At 37.9% G+C, this 22,021-nt stretch overlaps 2 protein-coding genes across 5 annotated transcripts in view; both read right to left on the bottom strand.

Annotated features, from left to right (window-relative positions):
* The window catches only part of TEK (TEK tyrosine kinase, endothelial), a 42,708-nt gene extending 40,880 nt beyond the window's left edge, over positions 1–1,828 (bottom strand). For both annotated transcript variants that reach the window (XM_014956435.1, XM_014956436.1), the window contains exon 1: positions 1,484–1,828. In XM_014956435.1, the coding sequence (XP_014811921.1) occupies positions 1,484–1,535 (52 nt within the window). In that variant the 5' untranslated portion in view covers positions 1,536–1,828. The remainder of the gene's footprint in view (positions 1–1,483) is intronic.
* Positions 1,829–10,427: 8,599 nt separating this feature from the next.
* The window catches only part of IFT74 (intraflagellar transport 74), a 35,821-nt gene continuing 24,227 nt past the window's right edge, over positions 10,428–22,021 (bottom strand). For 2 of the 3 annotated variants that reach the window (XM_014956454.1, XM_014956455.1), the window contains exons 15-20: positions 21,353–21,450; positions 20,225–20,351; positions 16,317–16,480; positions 15,519–15,644; positions 13,027–13,087; positions 10,948–11,273 (exon numbers count right to left, since the gene is read on the bottom strand). In XM_014956454.1, coding sequence (XP_014811940.1) covers positions 11,158–11,273; positions 13,027–13,087; positions 15,519–15,644; positions 16,317–16,480; positions 20,225–20,351; positions 21,353–21,450 — 692 coding nt within the window. In that variant the 3' untranslated portion in view covers positions 10,948–11,157. Of the gene's footprint in view, positions 11,274–13,026; positions 13,088–15,518; positions 15,645–16,316; positions 16,481–20,224; positions 20,352–21,352; positions 21,451–22,021 lie in introns of all 3 variants that reach the window. The other variant, XM_014956453.1, reaches the window with a different exon arrangement.

The following is a 22,021-nucleotide window of genomic DNA, read 5'->3' as shown; positions in this document are numbered from 1 at the left end:
GCAGCTCTTCAGGACTTGGCTGTCTGCACCCTCCACCCCTGCGGCTCATCTCCCCAGATGGGCTTGTTGCTCCCCTACCTGTGACTTAATGAACGTCGCTGCCTTTCTCTGTCAACCCCAGTACATGTTACCAAGTAGAGAAACAGCAAAGACCCGGGGTGACTGGGCTTTCTTGTATTCTGTATCCCTAGTGCTGACAGCACGCCGGGTCTCTCCCTAAAGTGAAAAGCTGGAAACTATCTGAGGGCTAAATGGTCTGAATCAATGTGCAGCTAAGCAATCAAGAAAATTAAGCCACAAAAGAGGAATTGGTAAACAATACATAGCCTATTACAGCAACGGTTAGATAAGAACACACAGTCAACAGATTTTAAACACATCTTTGCCTGTATTAATCTCTAGCCTTTTATAGATGCCAAAAGTAACATCTCAAACTCATCTGTTCACAATTTGACTTAGCTATTAATACGCTGTTAAGCAAGAAGATCTGGAAATTGTAAATTAAGTTACATGGCAACAAAGACTTCTGCCTCTTCTTGCTACTTTCTGGTTTTCATTGCAGCACATCTGCTGTGTTACAGCACATTACCTTTCTATCATGAGATGGACTGTAACAGCCTAGGCATATCTCAGTGAAATGGAGTGAGCTAAGAGTCTAAGCTTATTGTGTGAGTTGTATTTCTCTGTAACAGATTTTGCTTGGTTTGGATGGTGAAAGCAATACTCAAAAGCTGAGCAACTATGAATCTGATGGGAAGAGTGCAGGCTTCCCCAGGGGTCTGCTTGCAATAGCTTCAGCAAAGCATCTCGAACATTAATGCTCTGACTACTATTAACTAAATTTGCATTAATAGAATCTTTTTGTATACATTTCTGCAGATGTCTCATATAACTTTTGACTTGCTGAACTAATGACATTTGCTGATATCACCTTATATAATGTGCATTATTCTGTCCTTTTTGTCGACTGACTTTCAGCTAGATTGCAGTTGTGGAATCCTGTCTAAAAACTTGTCTAAAATACCTGTCTGGTATACCTAGAAACATCAACATTTCTTACTGCTCAGACAGGTCATACAGTCAGTCACAGAAAAAGTCAACGTTTAATCTGTATTTCGAGCAGATATTCTTGGGGAAAGACATCAATGGTTTCGTAGTAACGAGCTTTATGAAAAGGTTAGTAACGTGAGACAGAGGAGAAACCCTGTTGTAGTGTGTGTATGTGTCAACAAATGACTTCAACAATTAAAAAGAGGTAGCAGCAGATTCTACATGTAGCTAAATCCTTCCCAGTAACTTGGCCACAGTCCTGCCCTCACTCGCCCTGAGAGCGCTGCACAGAGATAAGTAGTCTCACTGAAACAAACACAAGTACTCAAATTGATAAAGTAAGGAGCAGAGAGCTGTGAGTTTTGTCTGCACGTTGTGTGAGAAACAAGAAAGGCATGACAGGTCAACGACAGGTATTAAAGCAAAGGCTTACCTGAAATCATCAGGCTGAATCCATAGAGAACTAGACGTGCTAAGGGGTCCATGCTTTCCAAAATTTATCCATCCAGTTCTTACAGCCGCTCATGGAGTATCCTTTTCTGGGGGCAGACGTTTACCAGTTACTCTTCTTCTGCATGGTACGCTGTTTACAAGTCGCAGGCAAGAAATCTCAGCGCTGGAGCAGGCTGGAACAGTCTCATTGCTGTCTGAGTACAGGGAGTTTAAGTTCCTTTTTCCTGTTTCCTTTGTAGATTAGGATGGGAAAGGCAGGATCTTAAAGGCATTTTGTATCAGCGGGACTGCAGGGCAGTGCAAATCCTGTCCATCCAGCAATACATCAAAACAGTTATCTGGAGCTGCTGGAGAGGCAGGGGACTGCTGTCGGTCACAGTCAGCAAAATAGGAACAATGATGGCATCCTCCAGCAGGCGGGAGGGCACGGGTAAACAGTCCTCCACCTAGGTGAAAAGTCTCATCCCCTTCTCCAAGTGCAGATCTGCTAACTTCTCAGGGCGCTACCGTCCTTTCCCTTATTTATTTTACCCACTTGTAAGCTGCTGACTCTAACGCCTCTCAGCACACAATAATAAATATATGAAGTAAACAGTAACAAAACCACTAGCCGAATCCAGTACAGACCAAAGCCAGCCACAATCCAGCACACCACTCCGTTAGTTCATGTGCTCTACTGGAAACAATTTTTCTCTGCATTTGGCAATTGGAAACAGACTGAAAACTTGTTGTAATAATAAATCACACCGGGAGTTATTATATGACTTCAGTGGGATCAAAATGCCACACCGCTTGGGGGGGGGGGGTGTCTCAAAAATCAGAAGCTAAAACAAAGCATGAGGAAAAAATACAAAAATTACCACAAAAAAACCAAGAAAGAAATAAATGGAAAAGTACATTCAGATATATAAACAGAATTGCAAATAAAGGGCAATCTTATTTACCACTTGACTAAATATAACCTAAAACAATGTGGCATTTGAAAGTCCAGTAGTTCTGCCAAGATGCTAACACCCGGAATGACTTTTACGGAAGTAGAAAAGCAAATGTTCAGCATCATTTTGGAAATGTGGTATGGGTGGATACTAATTTGATTTAATTTCCTTAGAAAGACCTTTTAGCCTTTGATTGGTGCAGATTTCACAGAGGAAGTCCTTTATACCCAAGATCTTTTGCCATATGGACGGAACCGTGTCACCTACAGCAGATTTCAATATATTAAGCCAGAGCTGCTGCTTACCTGCTGCCGCTCCCCTTCCCCCCCACAAAATATAACTGAAAGTGAACCAAGTAGGAACATAAACTGGAAATACCCTATGGGTGCAAAACACAATCTGAGGTCCAAACACTACTGAAATTCCCTTTTGAGGCTTAAAGGAGGCAGAATGTAAGATATTTACCTGGTCTGGTTCTAGACAAAAATACACACATATATTTTGTCCATCTTTGATTTTTGAGAACATTTTCTTCTACTCTTAGACATGAAGAGGCAGTGATTATCCACATGGCATGAGAGCCTGGTATAGGCCCCTCCAGTATCAGAACACTTAGTGTATCACCAGATACTAAGTATTATCATAGCTCCTATTTAGTGGATAATTCTGTTCTGTTGCTCATTTAGCCTGCTTCTAACATGTCCTATCATTAATATTTTTTTGTAGTGTCTTTTGGTTTGCTGAGGGGTGGGAAGTTAAACAAATTCAGTTAAAACTGTGGTTCTCTAGATGGCTATTATGAGCTTAGAGGGGTTTTTAAAATTCTCACTTAGATCTCACTCCCCAGGGCTAAACAGGTCACTGAGGAGAAACGCATCATCTCCATTTTTAATGCACTTAAATGCAAAGCAATGCCTATGGCCTGCTGCCGATACTGATTTTGCAGTAAACGTAATTGGCCAGGTCAGTTACTCACTGTTTTTCGAATAATCAACTTGTTCCTGCTGACCATTTTATCTGCTGTGATGAGGGAGATATCTCCAGGATGAGGTCAGGCAGCTTAAATAGGCAATACTCCATAAATACAAGAAGGCTGCAAAGACTTGCTGAAGCCCAAAGAGAGGAAATACTTAGGCAAGTCAGAATTTGGTTAGGATACTAGCCTCAGCAGGCTCATGTATTTGTTTTGTGTTCCATTATATAATTTAATTTTTGAAGCAATAAAGCATAACATCTATGATTCAGCAAACATCTAAGTACTTGTTTATGTGTAGTAAGTGTTTAAGTGTAGATCTGTTTCTATTTGGAAGGTGTTTAAGTGCTGCAGTTTGATTATTGCTCCCACTGATGTCAAAATTATTCATACAGTAAGATTTTGCAAGACTGTGGAATTTAAAATATTTCACTATTCTAGCTTACTGCTCTTCTTACCTAAGTGTCTGCCAGCCTTACCTTCTATATTTTCATGCCTATATTTCACGTTATTGGAATATGAGTCTTCCTAAAAGTAGGTCATATCAGTTTTCTGTTCTATGATCTAAAAACTGTATGATTTGATCATCCCTCTGACTACCGAACAACACAGAAGTGCAGTAGAATTATCTATCCCTTCCACCAAGCAGCAATGATATCATAGCAGGATCCCATGCACCAGCCCATCTCTTGCTATCCAATCTTCAACTTAAGTTGATGGATCTACAAATAAGAGGATCCTAAATCTCAGCCTGCATTCGCTATTAAAGCGCAGGAGAATTGGAAATAGCCATCTGGCAAAACCATGTTGCCAGTGAAAGAAACTGGGCTAAAAATGAGGATGGCAAGAAGAGTAAAATATGACACCAAATCACTCTAGCTTTTCTTACACGTGAGACTAGTAGAGGCTGTTGACTACTGGGCTGGCAAACGAGCATGCCCATGGCACACCCTCAGGCGGGTATGTAGCTGTAGACCTGTAGATTGCACCCTTGGTCTTTTCTAAAGGTACTTGGGAAGACTCAGAAAGGCTGTCCAAGCCCATGCAATTTCTAAAGTGTTCCCCTCAGGAACATCAGTTTAATTGTTAGTTAAGTGCTGATTAATACATATCAGCATTCACATTTAACTTAACACCCATCACAATGGTGTGCATGAGTTTTTAAATTAGTTACAGCAGAGAAACAAATTGTCTTTCAACATGAAAATATAACCTTAGCATTAAACATGGTTTTTCATAACTCTGTTTGCTGAAGGCTAATTTTATGATATGTCAAGTGCCCTGAACTCCTGACACCAGGCTTTCCTCTTTAGATAAGCAGCATGCTTGTCTCAAGGACAATCCATTCATACATGCTGTAGTGCATGGAAATATGCGAGGAGGAAAAATAAACAATGCCACTGCACTCTTTTAATCAGGTAGATGTGTTAGCAGAAAGCACATATCCTCTTGCAGTGTCTGGCTGTATTATGCTTTTTGGAAGCAAGCCATTACTTTGGCCTTGACATGATGTTAATATGTGTTAGTTGGAGGCAGCAGAGGAACTTTAGGAATTATTAATCACTGCAATCAGCTAATGTGAAGCAGAGGCTCAGACGTGCTAGAGCTTAAACTTCTTTTCTTAAACTGACCTTTTGTCCCCTACAGAACAGCCTATGCCACTGAGGCAAACCACAGCCCCTACGCCATTTATGTTGGATCACCTGGAAGTGAGAGGTAGTAGCCAGGTGGCCAGTCAGAGGACACGTACTGCTGCTGGTCTAAGCAGTCAGGATGAGGACTATCCCTGTGCAACGCAGCAGCAGCGTAGAAACTCGAAGGAGACAAGGGTTTATGCTGTACAGAGTGAAGATAAGTCATTCTAACATGGAAAGGACAGTGTGGGGAAGTGGTGATACTGTAATAGGTGGTTGTGAGAAACTCTCAGGTGGGGTAGGAAAAGTGACAGATTCTGGGTTCGGTTGCAGCTCATTCTCTTGGCTTGGCAGCCCATTCTGAGGAGGTGCAGTCACTTCTTGCTTTCCCTACTGCCTCTCCTGCGTATGGATACTCAAAAGGTAACTCCAAATTGCAAACATAGCTATGATCAGGTGTTTCGCTCAGTGTTTTTATTTTCTTCTCACAAAAAAAGAGCTTCTCTTGGATTTTCAGGAGACCATAGTCTGGAAAAATTCATTCTTAAAATCCTATTCGCAGGACCATCTATCTTCTGCTGAATTAATCTCGCACTGTTAATGTGCTTTGAATTGTAATTTTTATTTGATGACTGCATTGTTTAACTTTATTTAATTTAAACCAGCATTCAGAAAGTGCAGCTTAGTGACAAATTTGCTATCTACCTGGCTCTGCTTCCAAATTTATGTTGCACTGGGCTAAAGTCTTGATGTAGGAGAGCCACATGTGCACTGTTGGTGAGCTGCAGTGTAACAGTTCCTTCTCTTGAACACCCCAGCTTTAACTTCAGTCTTCTCCCTGTGAAAGAACAATTTCTGAATGGCAATATAATGTAATAAACCAATACAATTTTAGCCATTCTTGAAATGTGGAAATGTGAAAGATAGGCACATCTCATCCCAAGGTGAGAAGTTAAAACGTAAGTTTGCGTATAGGTAAAGGACTTCAGTAACTTTCAATTCAATAACCCTAAAAAATATTAAATATAGTGAACTTGAATACAAGTGCAAGCCATTAAACACCGTCTTTTCATTTCATTTGGAAGAAAGAGAAGAAACAGGAAGGATACTGAAAATTTCAAGGCTCTATTTGGAATTTTGTCTCTCGTACATAACTGGTAATTTCTGCTATAATAATTATTTTGTTTCTTTTTAATTTTCAGAGGTGCTGAGTCCCCCTCACCTCACTTGAAATAGTATTTGTGAGCAAACTCGTGTTGTATGCTGGAGACAGAGGTTGTGCACCTTTACTCATCCTTTGCTGCACAGCAGAAATCCTGGGCCTGATCCAAAGATACTGTTGCTCAGTGAATCGAGCTCAGTCACTTTAAATGAATGTGACTTTCAAGGAATTAGTTTTACAAGAGGAAACAAGAGCGGATAATTTTATATTTCTGGCTCATTTTTTTAAAAAATGTGGGAGGCTTCCTCCATTTCACACATTTGGCATGTTGTCCAGTTAGTCCTCCTTCCTGAGAGCATAACCTGCAAGCATAGACCACGAGTCAGGGCAGGGAACACGTTTTCCTCTGCTCCAGACTTCTGCCAATCCCAATGGATGATTGATTAAAGCTGGGATTTGAATTCAGTTCAAATTTCATAACTCTACGGTTATGAAATGCTTAAAGGCTTCCTTCTTTTTTTGCGAAAGAAGAATAAGATGACAACTGTTCTGTTTGAGAGTGATTCCATTCCCCTTCCCAGTGATTAACCTGCATTCCACATTCCGGATGGAGTTGTCACCCGTGGTGTGTGTAGGGTTCAGTGGTCAGCTGGTATTCATCACTGTGCATCTGTTCAAATGAACTCTGATTTTATGATCTCCTTCAGAATCTGAGGGTGGTTTTTTCATGTCCACTTCACTCAGATGCCTTATAAGACTTGTTTCCAAGACTTGTTTTCGCTCAGAGCAGATACTTTGCAGAACAGTCAGAAAGTGAGCATTTTAGTACCTTTCTCCTCACAGTAAGATGTTCTTACAGCTAGTGCCTCATCACGAAGTCTGCCTTATGCCTTGTGTTCTTCTTTTACATTTGCAGCAGAAAAACAGCAGTGTACTGAAACACTTCACAACCACTTCACTTCGGAAACGCATCCCTCCAGTTGTGAAACAACATATACCAGCACTAAGAAGCATTAACTAGTATCATCAGGAAAAAAAATGAAAACAAAACCAAAATAAAAATAAAAAAGAATCTCAGTGTTCTGCCTGCCTGGAATTGCATGGGAATGCTGCATGTTGTCTTCTAAGCTCACTAATGCAAGGAAAAAGCCCAACTGTTTTTGAAAGAAACGTAAGCTTTTTTCTTCACAATGAAAAGCAGTGAAGGTAAGATGAAGCAGGAAGCCCAAGTGGAAGATTAATTCTTGCCTGCAGGAAAAACACAGTTTGCATGGAGATATGATGATGTGCCTGAATACCAGAACAAGGGTGTTGCAGTGTCATCCCATGGTGTGGCTGAGAATAATGACAGTCCTTCCTACGCTCATCCTCGTGCACATAGAACAGAAATAACAGCCCCTTTGGTTGAAGATTTTGAAACTGAAATGCTTATTTCCATGCTGTGTGCCAGCAAAGTGGAGTTTGGAGTGACTGACGCTGTCAAACCTGGTCTCCTAGTGCTTCAGTGGCATCTTCCCAAAGGCAGACCAGGCTGGGGAACTTTTAAATAAATTGGACATAAGTAAATCCATGGGGCTTGTTGTACCCACCTGTGCAGAGGGAGCTGGCTGATGGCACCGCGAGGCCATTCTCCATTATCTTTTTTTCATGGTGACAGGGAGAAGCTTCTGAAGACTGAAAGGAAGCAAATGTCACTCCTCTTCAGAAAGGGCATGAAGAGCAAGACAGGGAACCACAAACTGGTCAGCCTCACTTGGATCCCTGAGAAAGGGATGCAGCAATTTATGCTGAAAACGATTTCCAGACAAATGAATCACAGAATCACGAATTGCTGGAGCTGGAAGGGACCTTCTAGAGATCATCTCGTCCAACTCCTCTGCCAAAGGAGGATTTCCCAGAGGACATGACTCAGGACTGCATCCAGGCGGGTCTCGAAAATCTCCAGCGAAGGGGACTCCACGACCTGCCTGGGCAGCCTGTTCCAGGGCTCTGTCACCCTCACCCTAAAGAGGTTCTTCCTCATATTTGAGTGGAACTTCCCATGTTCCAGCTTGTGAAGGATGGGAAGATGAGCGTAAGTAGAGAGCATGGGTTTATGAAGGGGTAATTGTGCTTGATAGCCTTCCATAATGAGGTAACTGTCTCAGGGAGCCAGGAGAGAGGTGTGGATGTTGTTTATCTTCAACATTAGCAAGGCGTGTGACAGTTTCCTCTAAATTAAATAAGCTGACAAAGCTTGGAGTATGCAGACAGTGAGGTGAACTGAAAACTGGCTTGGGCCTCACCCTGTGATCAGCACCCCAAGGTCCAGCTGGAGGCCAGTCAGTAGTGGTGTACCCCAGGGGTGGATACTTGTGCCAATGCCATTTAACCTTTTCACTAATGACCCGGATGTTGGGTCAGAGCGCACCCCCAAGAAGCGTGCAGTTGATACAAAGCTGGGAGGAGAGGCTGATGGAGTGTGACACTGTTCAGAGGGACCTCAACAGGCTCAAACAGGGATCTCATCAAGTTCCACCAAGCTAAATGCACAGTGCTGCCCCTGGGGAGGTACAAACCAGGCACCCATACACAGTGGAGGCTGAGTGGCTGGAAAGCAACTTTGCTGAGAAGTCCTTTGGGGTTCTTCGTAGTGGACACAGAGCTGACCACAAGCCAAAAAGGCCAACAGTATGCTGGGGTATGTTAGGAGGAGCACTGCCAGCAGGCTGCTGATCCTTACTTCTGCTCAGCCCCGGTGAGACACAGGAGCAGAAAAGGTTTTAAATTTCTCCCCCCCACAAAGAAGCTCCCACTAAATTAATGTCCCCTCTGTTCAAAGTGAGAGTATAAAATGCATAAAAGATTGACTGGGTAGAGGCACTTGTGTGACTGAATTTGTGTCTTCTTGATATACACACAGGAGCTTTCGTGAAAAAATGCTGTGCGTTTGGTACTTAAACTCGCATTAAAAAAAAGGAAGAACTTTAGGAGCTGGATATGGAAACAACTTCCTCAGCTCACTGCTGGGAAGGAGTTATTAATCTTCTAGAGGGGGATTAAATGCCTGTTGCATAGCTAACCATTCAGAATCCATACAGTTCTGTTCATGGATACTATGACCATGATCCAGAAACATATGAATGAACTGTTAAAAGAAAGAACAACTGACGAGATTCTCAGGCAGAATCAGGTATTCTGGAGATCCTTCAGTAGAAGGAGGAGAAAACCAGCATGCTGGAGAGAGGGCTTTTATGAGAGGCATCTCCTAGGGAACACAACACAAACCTGCAAACTTTACCGTGCTATCTTACAGAATCACTGCCAAGGAGTAAAACCATCCCCTGCCCTGAGTGAAAGCCAATTCGAAGCGGTCTGTTTGTTCAGTCTGCAGCTTTTTTCCATTGTTCGTTAAAATATGTTATTGCAGCACAAGTGGAATTCAGGAGGCGATCTCTCCGGCTGATGGTTTCATCGGTGAGAATATCAGACTTCAACTTTATCTCAGCAAATAATGGGCTCTCTTTGGAATAGCTGAAACTTTGACAGGAAGGAAGAGACATTAGTGGGAATTTCCCCTAGATAACAGTCCTAGGTTTATAGAAATCCTGTTCCATTATTTCTAAATATTATACAGACATAAATATACAGAGCAACAGCATTTACTGTGCTGAATTTGGAAACACAGTGCTCTCTGCAAGAATCTTCAGTATTTTATACTCTTTATGCTCAAAATGCCAATCATAGCTTTGGATAAATTTAGAGACAAAAATACACATCTTCTGTTTTAATGGACTCAGTACATTTTCTAATTCTTTGCCTACTCCAGGTGTATAAAGTGAAGCATATAGTCTACTTCTATTTCAGAAAAGTTTTCTAATAGAGCTGAATGTCTATACATCCAGACCCCACTGTTTTTTATTATTTTTTTGTAAAAATCGTCAACCCTGCTTTTTTCTCTTTGATCAGGATTAGCTTACAACATACCAGGTGGTGCAAATTATCAATGGTGGTTTATAATTTCATTACATGTAGAATGTGAGGGAAATATATACATGGAAATTTTGGTTTATGTACATGTTTTCTGAAATTTCTGTATCACCATGCACATTGTTATTTCTGTATCAATCCTGTTTTTGTTCTATGTTAAATTTCTTCCTATGTATTGTTGTCAAAGTAGAAGTTGCCTATGACAGCGCAGCTTGAAACCTGAGGAAATAAAACATTGCAAAAAATACAAATAATTTTCCCTGTTATTTCCTTTATTGGTGAACACTACAAAAGTAAAATGCTCCACTCAAGGTCAGCATTAGCTATGTTTTACTACTTTTTATCATAGTTATCCCCTTATAGTTACATTAAAAAAATATAAAATAAGGAATTTAATCCATTCCCCACTGGGAAATAAAAATTTGCTGACAGATCCAAAGTACATTTGCTTTTATTATAGATTTTACACTATGAAGCAATTCTGACTTGCAAGTATGCTTGCAATCCTTAGATGTTTTCCTTACTTCTAAAAATTGCTATTTAAATAGGGATGATATGCTGTATCTTATTACATACTTCATTTAAGATAATGTGTAGGAGAAACTGTAAGACAGTCCATATTCAGGGAAAACTCCTGTTTGGCAGGGATAGGACTACAAGACAATTTGAGATTCATTGTGTGAACAGACTGAAGCTTCCCATTTGAGATGTGATCCAGCAATGTGCCTCAGTAAAATGTTCTGGTGATTTTACATTCATTGTACAAGTCACTAAAATTCAGAAGTTTATTTCTAAAATTTTTAAATGTTGCAAAAGGTGAGATATCATTAAAACCCGTGACTTCTAAAAACCTGTAAAAATACTTTTAAGAATATCTGTCTCTGTAGTAGTCAGCAAATGAGCTCAGTGATCCAGCTTTCCATGCTGCCTGTGCACATCTCTCATTGTTGGTCCATGGGGGCAGGAAGGAAGTGCCCGAGTTCAGTTCTTGGTGTTCTGTAAAGCTTCTATGAGAGCTTTGTTGTATTCTGTGACCAGTTTTCTCACGTTCTTCATTATTGGCTGGTAATCACTCTCCTGACTTTTGGTTGCTATAACTGATTAAAAGAATTAAGGAAACAAACTGCCAATATAAATATTAGCATAATTAGAGATCAGAAGGGAACCACAATACAGTAAGTTTCCTTCTGTGAAAACTGTTGAAGGATTGAAAATAATGGAAAAAACTCAAATTGGGTCTAAAAGACTTACATCAATTTATTAGCTGTCATCTCCTGCCAAGCATGATAAAAGAAAAACATTACCTGCCTGAGTCAGTTTTGTTTTCATCTATATAGGCAATAGGTCCCTTGTGGGAGACTATGCCTATTGTTACACTGCAAACAAACCCATTTCAAGGCTTTTAGCTATTTACAGCAATACAATTTGGCACTTCAGAACTCTGGCTACATAAGTTCGAGTCCTAGAAAGCAGGACCTTTCCTTCCACTAGCCCAAGAAGGCATAAAATTCTGTATAAAGGGTCTGCACTTGGGTAGGTAATGCACTGTAGCAAGTTAGAAGGCACTTTTGATATCCCAATTAACTTTTCCTCTTGGTTTGTTTCAGAGCTTTTTTTTCCTGTTAGAAAAAATAGGATCTAAGATTCTTGCCTTAATAAAATATTCCTGTAGAGCCTTCTTCATAGAGGAGGTGGCTCCAATTACATTATGTTGTCCAAGACATCTTCCAGATTTTTTTCTAAAAATTTTAGCACATATGAGTAATGGGATATTTGGTATATGAAAAAGATAATGCTTTATGCAGATCCTATGTTATTATTTTTTCCCTGATGGCCAGACTGTTATGGAGTTGTCTGAACTGTGCCATTTTCTAAGACATGTCCATTGCCCAACACACCACACTGGATGATACAGTCTAGTTTTGCTTTTACTTTTACCAATTACCTTTGTGCTATAATCATGTAACAGTGAATCTATGCATCTATTTCAGAATTTTTGTTTCCCAAATAATTTAAATAAGTGAATTTATTGCAGTGAATACAAAGTCCCTAGAATAGCTTAAATAAAAGTCCAACTATGCCCTACTCAGATCTCTACAATAACTATGGAGAATAGTACAAGATAAGAAGAACTTTAATTCTAATTTAAAAAAAGTGTTTCTCTCTAATTTCAAAAACTACCTTATGAAAGCCACTTGCAGCCAATATGATTTTGCTGATGTTTTGGAAGGTCTTACATCATTAGTGGAATGCAGCTCTTTAATTAGCATCACATAATGCAAGCACTACAGTGCTGCTCCCCCATCCCAACCTATTTTGCATGTTCTTGTCAGATCTTATTTATCTATCACATTTTTCTGATTTTCTCCCTCTAATATGCAATTCCTCTTTTCTTTGATAAGAAATATATTAAATGCATACAATTTTTTTTACTTTTTCATCATTGATATTTGTTGTGTTTTAAAACTACAAAATGCCATGCAAAGTCACCATGTGTAGAGATTTTCAAACAATGCCACACTTGCTGGATAATTTCAGATAAGACTAGACATATATGAAGATGATCTTTGTATAAACCTAATGGCAAAACTGACCCAACAGGAAAAACTCCAGACTGCAAGATAAATCTTAGGTGTTAGGACCTCATAAAATTGTTTCAGACAACACATGCAAGTTTTGCTATATATAATTTCTATCAGCTAACCAGACATTTGCAAAGCATCACCTTTCCCCTCCTCCCATGTCTCCTGCTTCCCATTCCGTCCTGTCTTATTCTGCTGGAGGAAACAGACTTCTTCCTCAATTAATACAGTGCACGAATTTTACTGTATTTCTTAAAGAAAAGGATACATTCCTTCATCATAAAGTTATTTTGCTCATGGTGCTGCCACTTCCTCTCCAAATTTGTAAGCTGAAAACATAAAAAGAGCCAAAAATGAAAACAACAGTTATTACACACTTACTTTATATGAAGAATCTCCAAAAGGGGTGGTATCACTACCTTGTGCTTTATGACCTGACAAGATCAAAGTTATCTCACAAAAACTCCACAGAAATGCAAAACAATGGCAAGAGGATTTTTAAAACTGCCAATGATTAACTCGTATATAACTTAGCACTTCATACATCTACTTATATAAAAGCACTGCATGCAACTGCAGTGGTAGGTGGAAAAAAACATGAGAATTCAAGACTTATCACACAGGGAAATGTGTAAGCAAGACAGAAGTAAGAAGGTGAACATCGTAGGGAGATACTAACTCTCATTATACTTTGTATCATTTAACTGATCTCTTCTTAAAATCAGTAAGATCTAAAATCACCACAGATACAATATTTCCTGACACTGTCTTGGACTTTGAGCTATACAGAAGAAACTTCCTTACTTCCACAGTCAAATTTCCTGTCTGATGCCAGAAGCTGTGATAAGAACAGAGCTGCAGCGAGAAGATTGTAGGAGTGTGGGTTAAGTGCTGGCACTTCTTCAAGACTTTCAGCATCAACAGGAAACTAATGTGGACATTATATCGATGGCTGCTTCCTTACAATACAATTTTATAATATTTGTTTTTCTGATGCTACTGTTCAAAGTTCTGCATTTCAAGATATGCAGATGTTATTTTTAAATGCAAAAACCAAAAATCACTCTAAGACTAAACTTTCAGTGGAAACTAAGATAATAAATTAGGAAAATATTGCAACATTTTACTTAAAAGCTTATTCTTAAGCTAGAAGAAATAAAAATAGTTGCTGTATTTCTCAAAACTCACAGATAACTGAAGAATCAGTTATCTAGTGTACTGGTTAACAGCAAACATGGCAGTCATTTACTTCCAAGATACGGTATTTTTGACCAATTATAATTTTTACTGCCCCCTTTTTAGATGTTGCTACATGCAATACAGCTGGTAAAGGAGCCTAGGGTTAAAATACTGTCTGATATATACCAAAGGAAATACTCTGTGCATTTTTATAGTAACTCCTAGAATGCTGCAACTCATACAGTTCACTGCTTGCAAAATTGCCCAAACCCTCAAGATATCTAAATGTTATTTGTACTTCAAAATGCTTTATTCATGTGAACTAATCAACTATTTTACAATATACCTTTATTCACCCTCATGACCTTTACTCTCACGACATAATAAGCAAAGAAACAAATCCTTTTTGCACACATTGAAATAGAACTGCCACAGCTTAATAAACTGAAGAAATTCTGTACAACTACTTTGTATCATCAGCCTTATGCAAGTATCTTAACACTGGCTGGGTAACCACTTCTGACTTACGTAATCTTTAGGAATAAGAATCTGATCATGGCATAAAAATTATACAATATCTGAAGTCTTGCACACTGTGGCATGCAGCTGTGTGGATTTATATCATCACCCTAGAGTTAGCCCACAATGATCATATACTACGAATGTATCCAGGTACTTCCTCAGTTAGACCTATGCCCTCTCATCTGCACCCCAAAGTTCACTCCAGAAGAAAGTTAACTTAAATATGTACAAACATCACCTTCAGCTTTTAATTGAGTAAGAAAAAAGTTACAGTTCTAAAGGATGAAGATCTCAACAACCTGAAACAAAAAAATCAGAGAAATGCAGAGAAAATAAATTTCCATTTTTCAGCTTATTTGGAGGTTTTCCATTTTTCTTTCGTACATTCAAACCTATATGCCAGCAAAGCTCTGTTGCCACAATGATAGAAATTTATGGGTGTTTGGAATGGAAGAATCAAAGTTGCTCAAGAGTTTATAAACATCTTCTTTCCTGATTCACTTTTGAAATATAAATGTAAATACACTTGTACACCAAAGTTCCTTGGGTTTAAAGGAGTCTGAACAAATCCTAAAACTTCAGTGGTCTGCAAGGAGCACAAGGATTGGAAAAAGGGAAATAAAGTAGTAGAGATTGCAAGATAAAACTTACCACCATAACTTTAAAAGCAAAAGGGATTTTATCTAATTAGTAGTGACCTTTTTTTTTCCTGTAGTAGGTTTTTTTCTAAGTTGGTCCTCAAAACTCCTCAAGCAAAGGAAGGGCAAAAGGGTGAGAGATCTGAACAAGATTAATGCAAATATTTAAACAAAGGATTCACACAATTTTTAAGCTCACGAAGATCTCTGCCTAGTAACTTTGAAATCCAAAGCTTACAAGAAATTTATTATCATGATATCCATTTTGAAAACAGAAAATATGGCTATGCATTTACAATACATAATTCTGAAAACTTGCTGAGAACAAATAAACTGATTCCGTCCATACGATGCCTCATGTGTATGACAAAACTGAAACTGCAACAGAAACAACTGAAAACACGCCGTGTGAGCGCTATACCTGAGAATGTGTCTCATTCTCTTGCAGCTCTCTCTTCAGTGCCTCGTACTCTGTATTCAGTTGTTCCATTACTTTCTTGAAAGCATGGCTACGTATTGTTAATTTTTCTTTGTCATCCTGGAGTCTCTAGTTGAAAAAAATACAACACAAACTGATTAACAGATGAGTTCATTTGCTGTGGGCTATAGATTCACTATTTTAATTCAGCTTTCAGGATGCTACTTTTTCATCCTTTCAGAACAAGACCAAAAGCATAAAGAACTCCTAAGGCTTTTCTCTAGCAATGCATTCTCTATCCTAAAGGTAATATTTAATGGTTATGACCAAGTTGTAGGCTTAGACCATATGATATCAACGCAAGTGGGAATGCTGCTGCTAAGAATTTGTAGGAAATTACCACACATGAAATGGGAAGTGCTCTAGATAGAGTTTGTCTTAGAGCAAATACATGCGGGATGGACTTCTCTTTTTTGTTTGGGTTCTGTGGTTAGATTGCTAAATTCAAACCTATGGGTAGTCATAAATTACAGCAGAAAAGCTCAGATGAATCACTAAAATAAATGGGAAATTTTGTGGAAGGAAGTTATCAAAAGGTATCCAGCTGATAGCCTGCTATATGTACCCAGTTAATAAATCCCATGTATAAGCAGAGAAGCATTTGGATTCATTTGCTCTGGTGTGCACACTCTGTTTTCAGCTGTCAGTCAGGATTCCCAGTCACAGGTCTAGATTCCCCTCCACTAGGTGATCAAAACCACACAAATTCTGCATAATCCAATGCTTCATTCCTTTCATTACCTTTTTCTTCTCTTCTCCTGATGCTTTCAGAGCTGGCAAATTATTATAGACCTCCAACTCTGTTTTCGTTTGTTCAATTTTATCTTTAAGAGAAGCCAGCTCATCAACCATCTTGCCCTCCAACAGTTCCATCTTCTGTAGGTCCATCTGCAGTTTTTGACTCTCTAGATGACCAGATACACAATCTCTAATTAACAGCGCACAATACTTAAGCAATAAAACAGCTCCTGCATATCTTTCCGATTTTGATATTCATGGGACTGTTAATGTGAATGAAAGAAAAAAAAATAATTTGATCTTCACAATCATCCCATAAGTCAGACTCCTTCATTACAATTACTGTATTATACTCTGTAAGTGAAAAGTAATAAAAACATGGTGAGTTTCTATATCACACTGTGGTCTTTCTATTGTTAAAGTTGTTTATAGTATTGGTCAATGGAAAGTGTTAAAGCAGTGGTGATAGCTTACAAAAAGTTGACTGTATTAGCTGACTGCCAATACTGCAGACGATTTAAAAAAATATTCTTTTAGGTTTTTATTTATGTTGCTTGTATATAATAAGACTTAGCTTTATGAGAGTAAATAGCTATGCTTGCTTTAAACATTTGCTCTGTACAGGAAAACACTTCTGTATCGCCACAGAGTAAGAACTGTCAAACCTTACAAAATGAGCATGTGCTACAAATACACAGCAGTTACTTCTGACAATCCATTAAAAAGAAACAACAGATATGTTGGTAATTAAAGGAGTCAGAAGTATGAATGGATTCTTATATGAATAGAGATTTAAAGACTGAAACTGTTCAGACATGAGATGCTTTACAGAAGACACAAAGATATGCAAAATAAAAAATATACTTTGATCCAGTTTTGGGGATAAATTATCCACCCTGAGTGTGGAATGACTAGATGTGCCTTGACTTGTTTTGGAAGGTTTTCTGACCTGCGGCCTTGTCATTATATTTTCTTTATGTTCCTGAATATTTAAACACATGGCTACGTGATCCTATGTTTGAGAGCTCCGTCTAACTCAGTTGAATGCTACACATAATGCAGGGTGTTTATTATGTTCTAAAATACCAGGGAAAGTGGGCTATTGGGAGGGATGAGACAGCACAGAGAAACCTCTCTCAGCATAAACTGTATATTTTGCTCACACACTCAAGATACGTGCTGATCAGCTGGAAAAAGGGTATTCCCCCATAGTTTAATCTAGGCAGTAAAGATCTTTATGGCAGAAGGGAGCAGATGTGCATATAAGAGTTCACCTTTCCAAAAGCTGTGGGTAGGGTTTCCTTCGAGGAATTATTTGGGAAAATCTTATCTGATCAAAACCATATCATGGCAAGATTTTGGTACTCATCTCTCCTCTTGTGTATCTATGTCATATACTCATTTTTTAGAGTGAAATATTGGCTTTAATCAATATTTTTGGCTTCTTATAGAGTGCTTTGGGGATTTCTTTAGGAACTTAAAAATAAAAAAAATTATTAAGAAAAAGCCCAAATTTTGGTCTACAATATGTAATTATCCCAAGTAACACACTTCTGTAAGGTAAGATTTAAAGGGTGCTGTACGTGAAAAGAGCATTTATATAAATAAAAAAAATTCATACGAGTAAAAAGAAGGGTTTAAAAATAAAAGGTTTGGAACTGCATTATATGTCTGTGATTTGATCTTTATCCTGCCTTCCACCCTACAGGGCTTAAGAAAACACTCTCCCTGTGTCTAGAATATTTTATAATTGCCCATAGCTTCACTTTGAAGTTGCTGATATTGGTCAATGTCAGAGCCTAAAACACGACTGAACAGACCACAGCTCTACTTCTCTTGTTCCTATGGCACTATGGTTTAAAGGCAGACAAATGCTTAATGACCTCAATAAATCTGGGCCTTAACATTAAAACCAGTGAAAAACAGAATTATAAAATCAAAATAATTTAAATTGGGGAGAAATAGCAGAAAACAACTTCAGATTTTCTTAAGGATTTATTTAGGCCTAATCACAGCATTTTCACATTTTATAGATTTGTTCTAAAATTTATTATTTTTTATTTTAAAATAATACATCGCTGATTAATTGGTATTTACTTTACATGCAAAGTGTAATAACGACATAAATGCCAAAAAGCCAGAAAGGATTCTGAGACTGTTCTATCCATATACTGATACATTCTATGGTGAGACAGCAATGGGCTATTCCTATCCGTTCACACTTTCTTGAGAAAAGGGAAGAGACTGGAAGGGGTGAATTTGATCCTTATCCAGCAACAGCCTCAATGAAAAAAAAAACCTCAAAACTAAAAAACCTCAAAACTTCTCTAGGGGAAGAGACAGGAAAAGGATGCAGTCCAGTTCCTTCTGATACGCCATGAAGTTGCAGCGTCTAACAGGCAGTGTGTACGCAGTAGCAAACTCTCAGACCAATCTACAGTGACCCAGGGAAATGTTTTTGGGAAACTATGCCATCAGCACTTCTGTTTACTCTTTGTGGTTTCCTTTAATTTTTTTTTTCTTTTTTTTTTTTCCCCCCTAAGGGTTCTGCTGGTGGACTTTTTATATCTTTGTTACGACAAGAAAATATGGAAATCTACACTTTAATCACAACAAAAGAATCCTGAAGATGACTGTGCTATAGTTCAAGGGTTAGGAAGAACTTTCACTGAAACTAAACATTCACTGTATTTTTTAAAGAATCTTAAGTTGTTAATTACAGTACTTGTGACTCCTTGCTTTCAGAAGTTTACTTATGAATCATTTAAATGATCTGCTGAAAATTATGTACTGTCACTTCCTTCTCTCCCCTTGTGAAGAAAGAAATGTCTTTCAATAATGTCCCTATAGTGCTATGTGCTTCCAGAACATCCTTTGTAATGTAATGAGAATTAATGCTTACACAAAAGAAGTCACATTTGAACTTGTAACGTGTGGTGCAGCTTTTTAAACCATGCTAAAACTGCAAAATAAGTATCTGCAGACAAGCGAACACTGAATGTTCCAACACACAACAGAACAATCATTTTCTGTAACACTCTGTGCATAACAACTTCTTTATTACACGTAACTACTTTGAAGTTACAATACAGGCTCCTATTTTGAAAATTACTACCAAGTACAGCATGTAATAGCCCTCTGAGAAAATGATTTATGGTTCTTAATTCCTGCCCCTTCCTTTCAGGCTAACAAACAAGGAAAGGCTTGCTGAACCAATATGATATTGGCAAAGGCTTAGAATTACCAGAAAAATTCTACTATAAACACTGCAAACAAAAAACTTAAATAGATACTGGAAACAGAAATTAACGAAAAATACTGTCTACTTTCTGAAATTACAGGTAAGATCCTGCAGATTCTTACACTTAAGAATCTGAGTATTTAAAAAATGAAGTAAAAATAAATATTCACTTTGCAGAATAAAAGCCTGAGAATTAGAGAGCTATTCACTGTTGTTGCCAGTTATTCTCCTATGGTACATATTCCTTTAAAAAAGCACAAACCATAAGTAAGAGATATTAAGAGCTACATTTACAAATAACACATGGTTAGATAACTGTGGAAGTCTCTACTTCAAAATATTAAACATTATTTTAAGATTGTGAAAAATGTTTATTTCAAGGTGAATAATAGTAAAGTCAAACTTCTGGCTCAAACAACTTTGTACCTCTGTATTAAAATACGACCGTTTTACATATGTCTGTGCAAGAAAGCTTGTATTCTTCAGATAATATCAAGTGAAATGGTCCTGAGGAATCTAAATAACTTGTTACTTACAAGAATTTCAATTTGTCAACTTGCCACTGTTATTTGTATTATAATATTTGGACCACTGGTCTTGTTATTAGTGTAACAATTAACAATTTTAATTTTTTTAAGGAATGAATTTGAAAATTCATTGGTGGTCTCACCTGTAAGCAGATTCTTAGCAGTACTCTGTGATTTCTGCATTTCATTTGATTTGAAAGTGAGGTCTTCCTGCATTATCTTCAGCTCTTGATTGGTAACAGATGAAATCTGCTTCATACGATTTACATTCTGTGTGTTACCAATAACAATAATGAGAATATGCTGTATCTTTGAAACAACAAATGGTAACAACAAATTTTTACACGTAAAAAATCTCTCCTGTCCTAGTACGTTTTCTATTATTTGGTTTTTCTACTACATTCTATGAAAGACTGAAAATACTGGAAAGAGTTGGAAGTGATTTAAATATGAAAGATTTTCATTATGCCAGCTTTTGATAAAAGGTGTACTGGCAGGGCAGTCAAGAGGAAACAAAAATGGAACAAGTAAAAACTGTGTTGCCATACCAATGTCTTCTAAATTAAGTGTCATTGCCTAAAATACACCTTATGGTATATCATACTGAAAGAGAAGACAATTAAAGTGATGATATTATCAAACTATTACTTAGCTGAGAGATTTCTATAAGAAAAAAATCCAAGGGAACCAAAAATGTTAAAACAAAAAATGTTTTGAAAGTGCAAAAAAAATGGCACACTGAAAATGGGAACGCTTTCTGAAGAGCTTCCCGTAACTAATACACAGCAGGGTGTTCCAGACATAATTTTAGTAGATCAGAGAGATAATTGGAATGTTGTAATTTATTTAATAGCAGTGAAAGAATATCCATGAACTAAGATATGCAGACTTTAGGGAAATAAAATATTGCAGTAGTTTTACTTGCAGTATTCTGTTTATGTTTATCATGAATGGAATAATGTTCATTACAGCAATGATGATGAGTTAGAGCAATTATGCAAACACTTCTTCTATTCTGGTCACAAGTATTATTTAATATTCAAAACTCCTTCCCCAGGAATAAAGATAAATTGAACAAATCTTTCTTTCTTTCTTTCTTTTTTTTTTAAACTACAGCTGAACGTGGGTCCAAGTTTTATCCTTTTAAGAGATTATTATACAGATATTGACTGGATAATATATAAAAATCACCATCCTCCTTTATCCATCCATTCTCCTGTTCTGTGCATCTACATTCTTAGCTTGCCACAGGAGGAGGGAAATGCACTTACCCTGCTTAAGTGCTCCAGGAGCGCAACAATGTTGGCTTCTATTTGGACCTTTCGTTCCAATTCCTGATTCTTTACCTCCTCAAAAGTCTCAAGAAAATCTAGAAATCAACAAACATGATAAAGAAGGCTTTTACATGAGTACAGCACAAGCCCTTGTATTCAATTGATAAGCTGTACAGTTTCAGACAGGTTACTTTCATGTTTATGCTTTACTTAAAGAGATGGGATAGAGTCCTTGAGACTTGTCAGCTTATGGGTGGGAAAGAAAAAGAAGACAATTTTTCCATTGTCATATGTTTCACTGATTAACAACATGAGGTTTTGCTCTTGTCTTTCTCCAATTATTTGTGTATGAGTCCTTTTCTATCCTCCACGTGTATGCGGAGATGGATTCTTGACTTATTATTTGAAACAGCCTTTTTGGACATTTTATGACTGTCATAAATTCTCTAAAATAGAAGACTTGTCCTTTACTATTTTCTTGCAGGTTATGCTTTCTGCATCCTTCATCAGTCTCTCTTCAGGACTGCCAGCCTCCTTCTTTATGTGCAGAACTGGAGACAATACTCCAACTGAAGCCTTTTTCAATACACAGAGAACTTCACAGGTGTGACAAACGGCACTCCTACACACACCTACTACTGTGCTATTGTCTCTTCCACGTTAGTG

The sequence above is a fragment of the Calidris pugnax genome, unplaced genomic scaffold (assembly GCF_001431845.1).
Source record: "Calidris pugnax isolate Ruff unplaced genomic scaffold, ASM143184v1 scaffold262, whole genome shotgun sequence".
NCBI lineage: Eukaryota > Metazoa > Chordata > Aves > Charadriiformes > Scolopacidae > Calidris > Calidris pugnax.
This window is presented reverse-complemented; position numbering and strand designations above follow the sequence as displayed.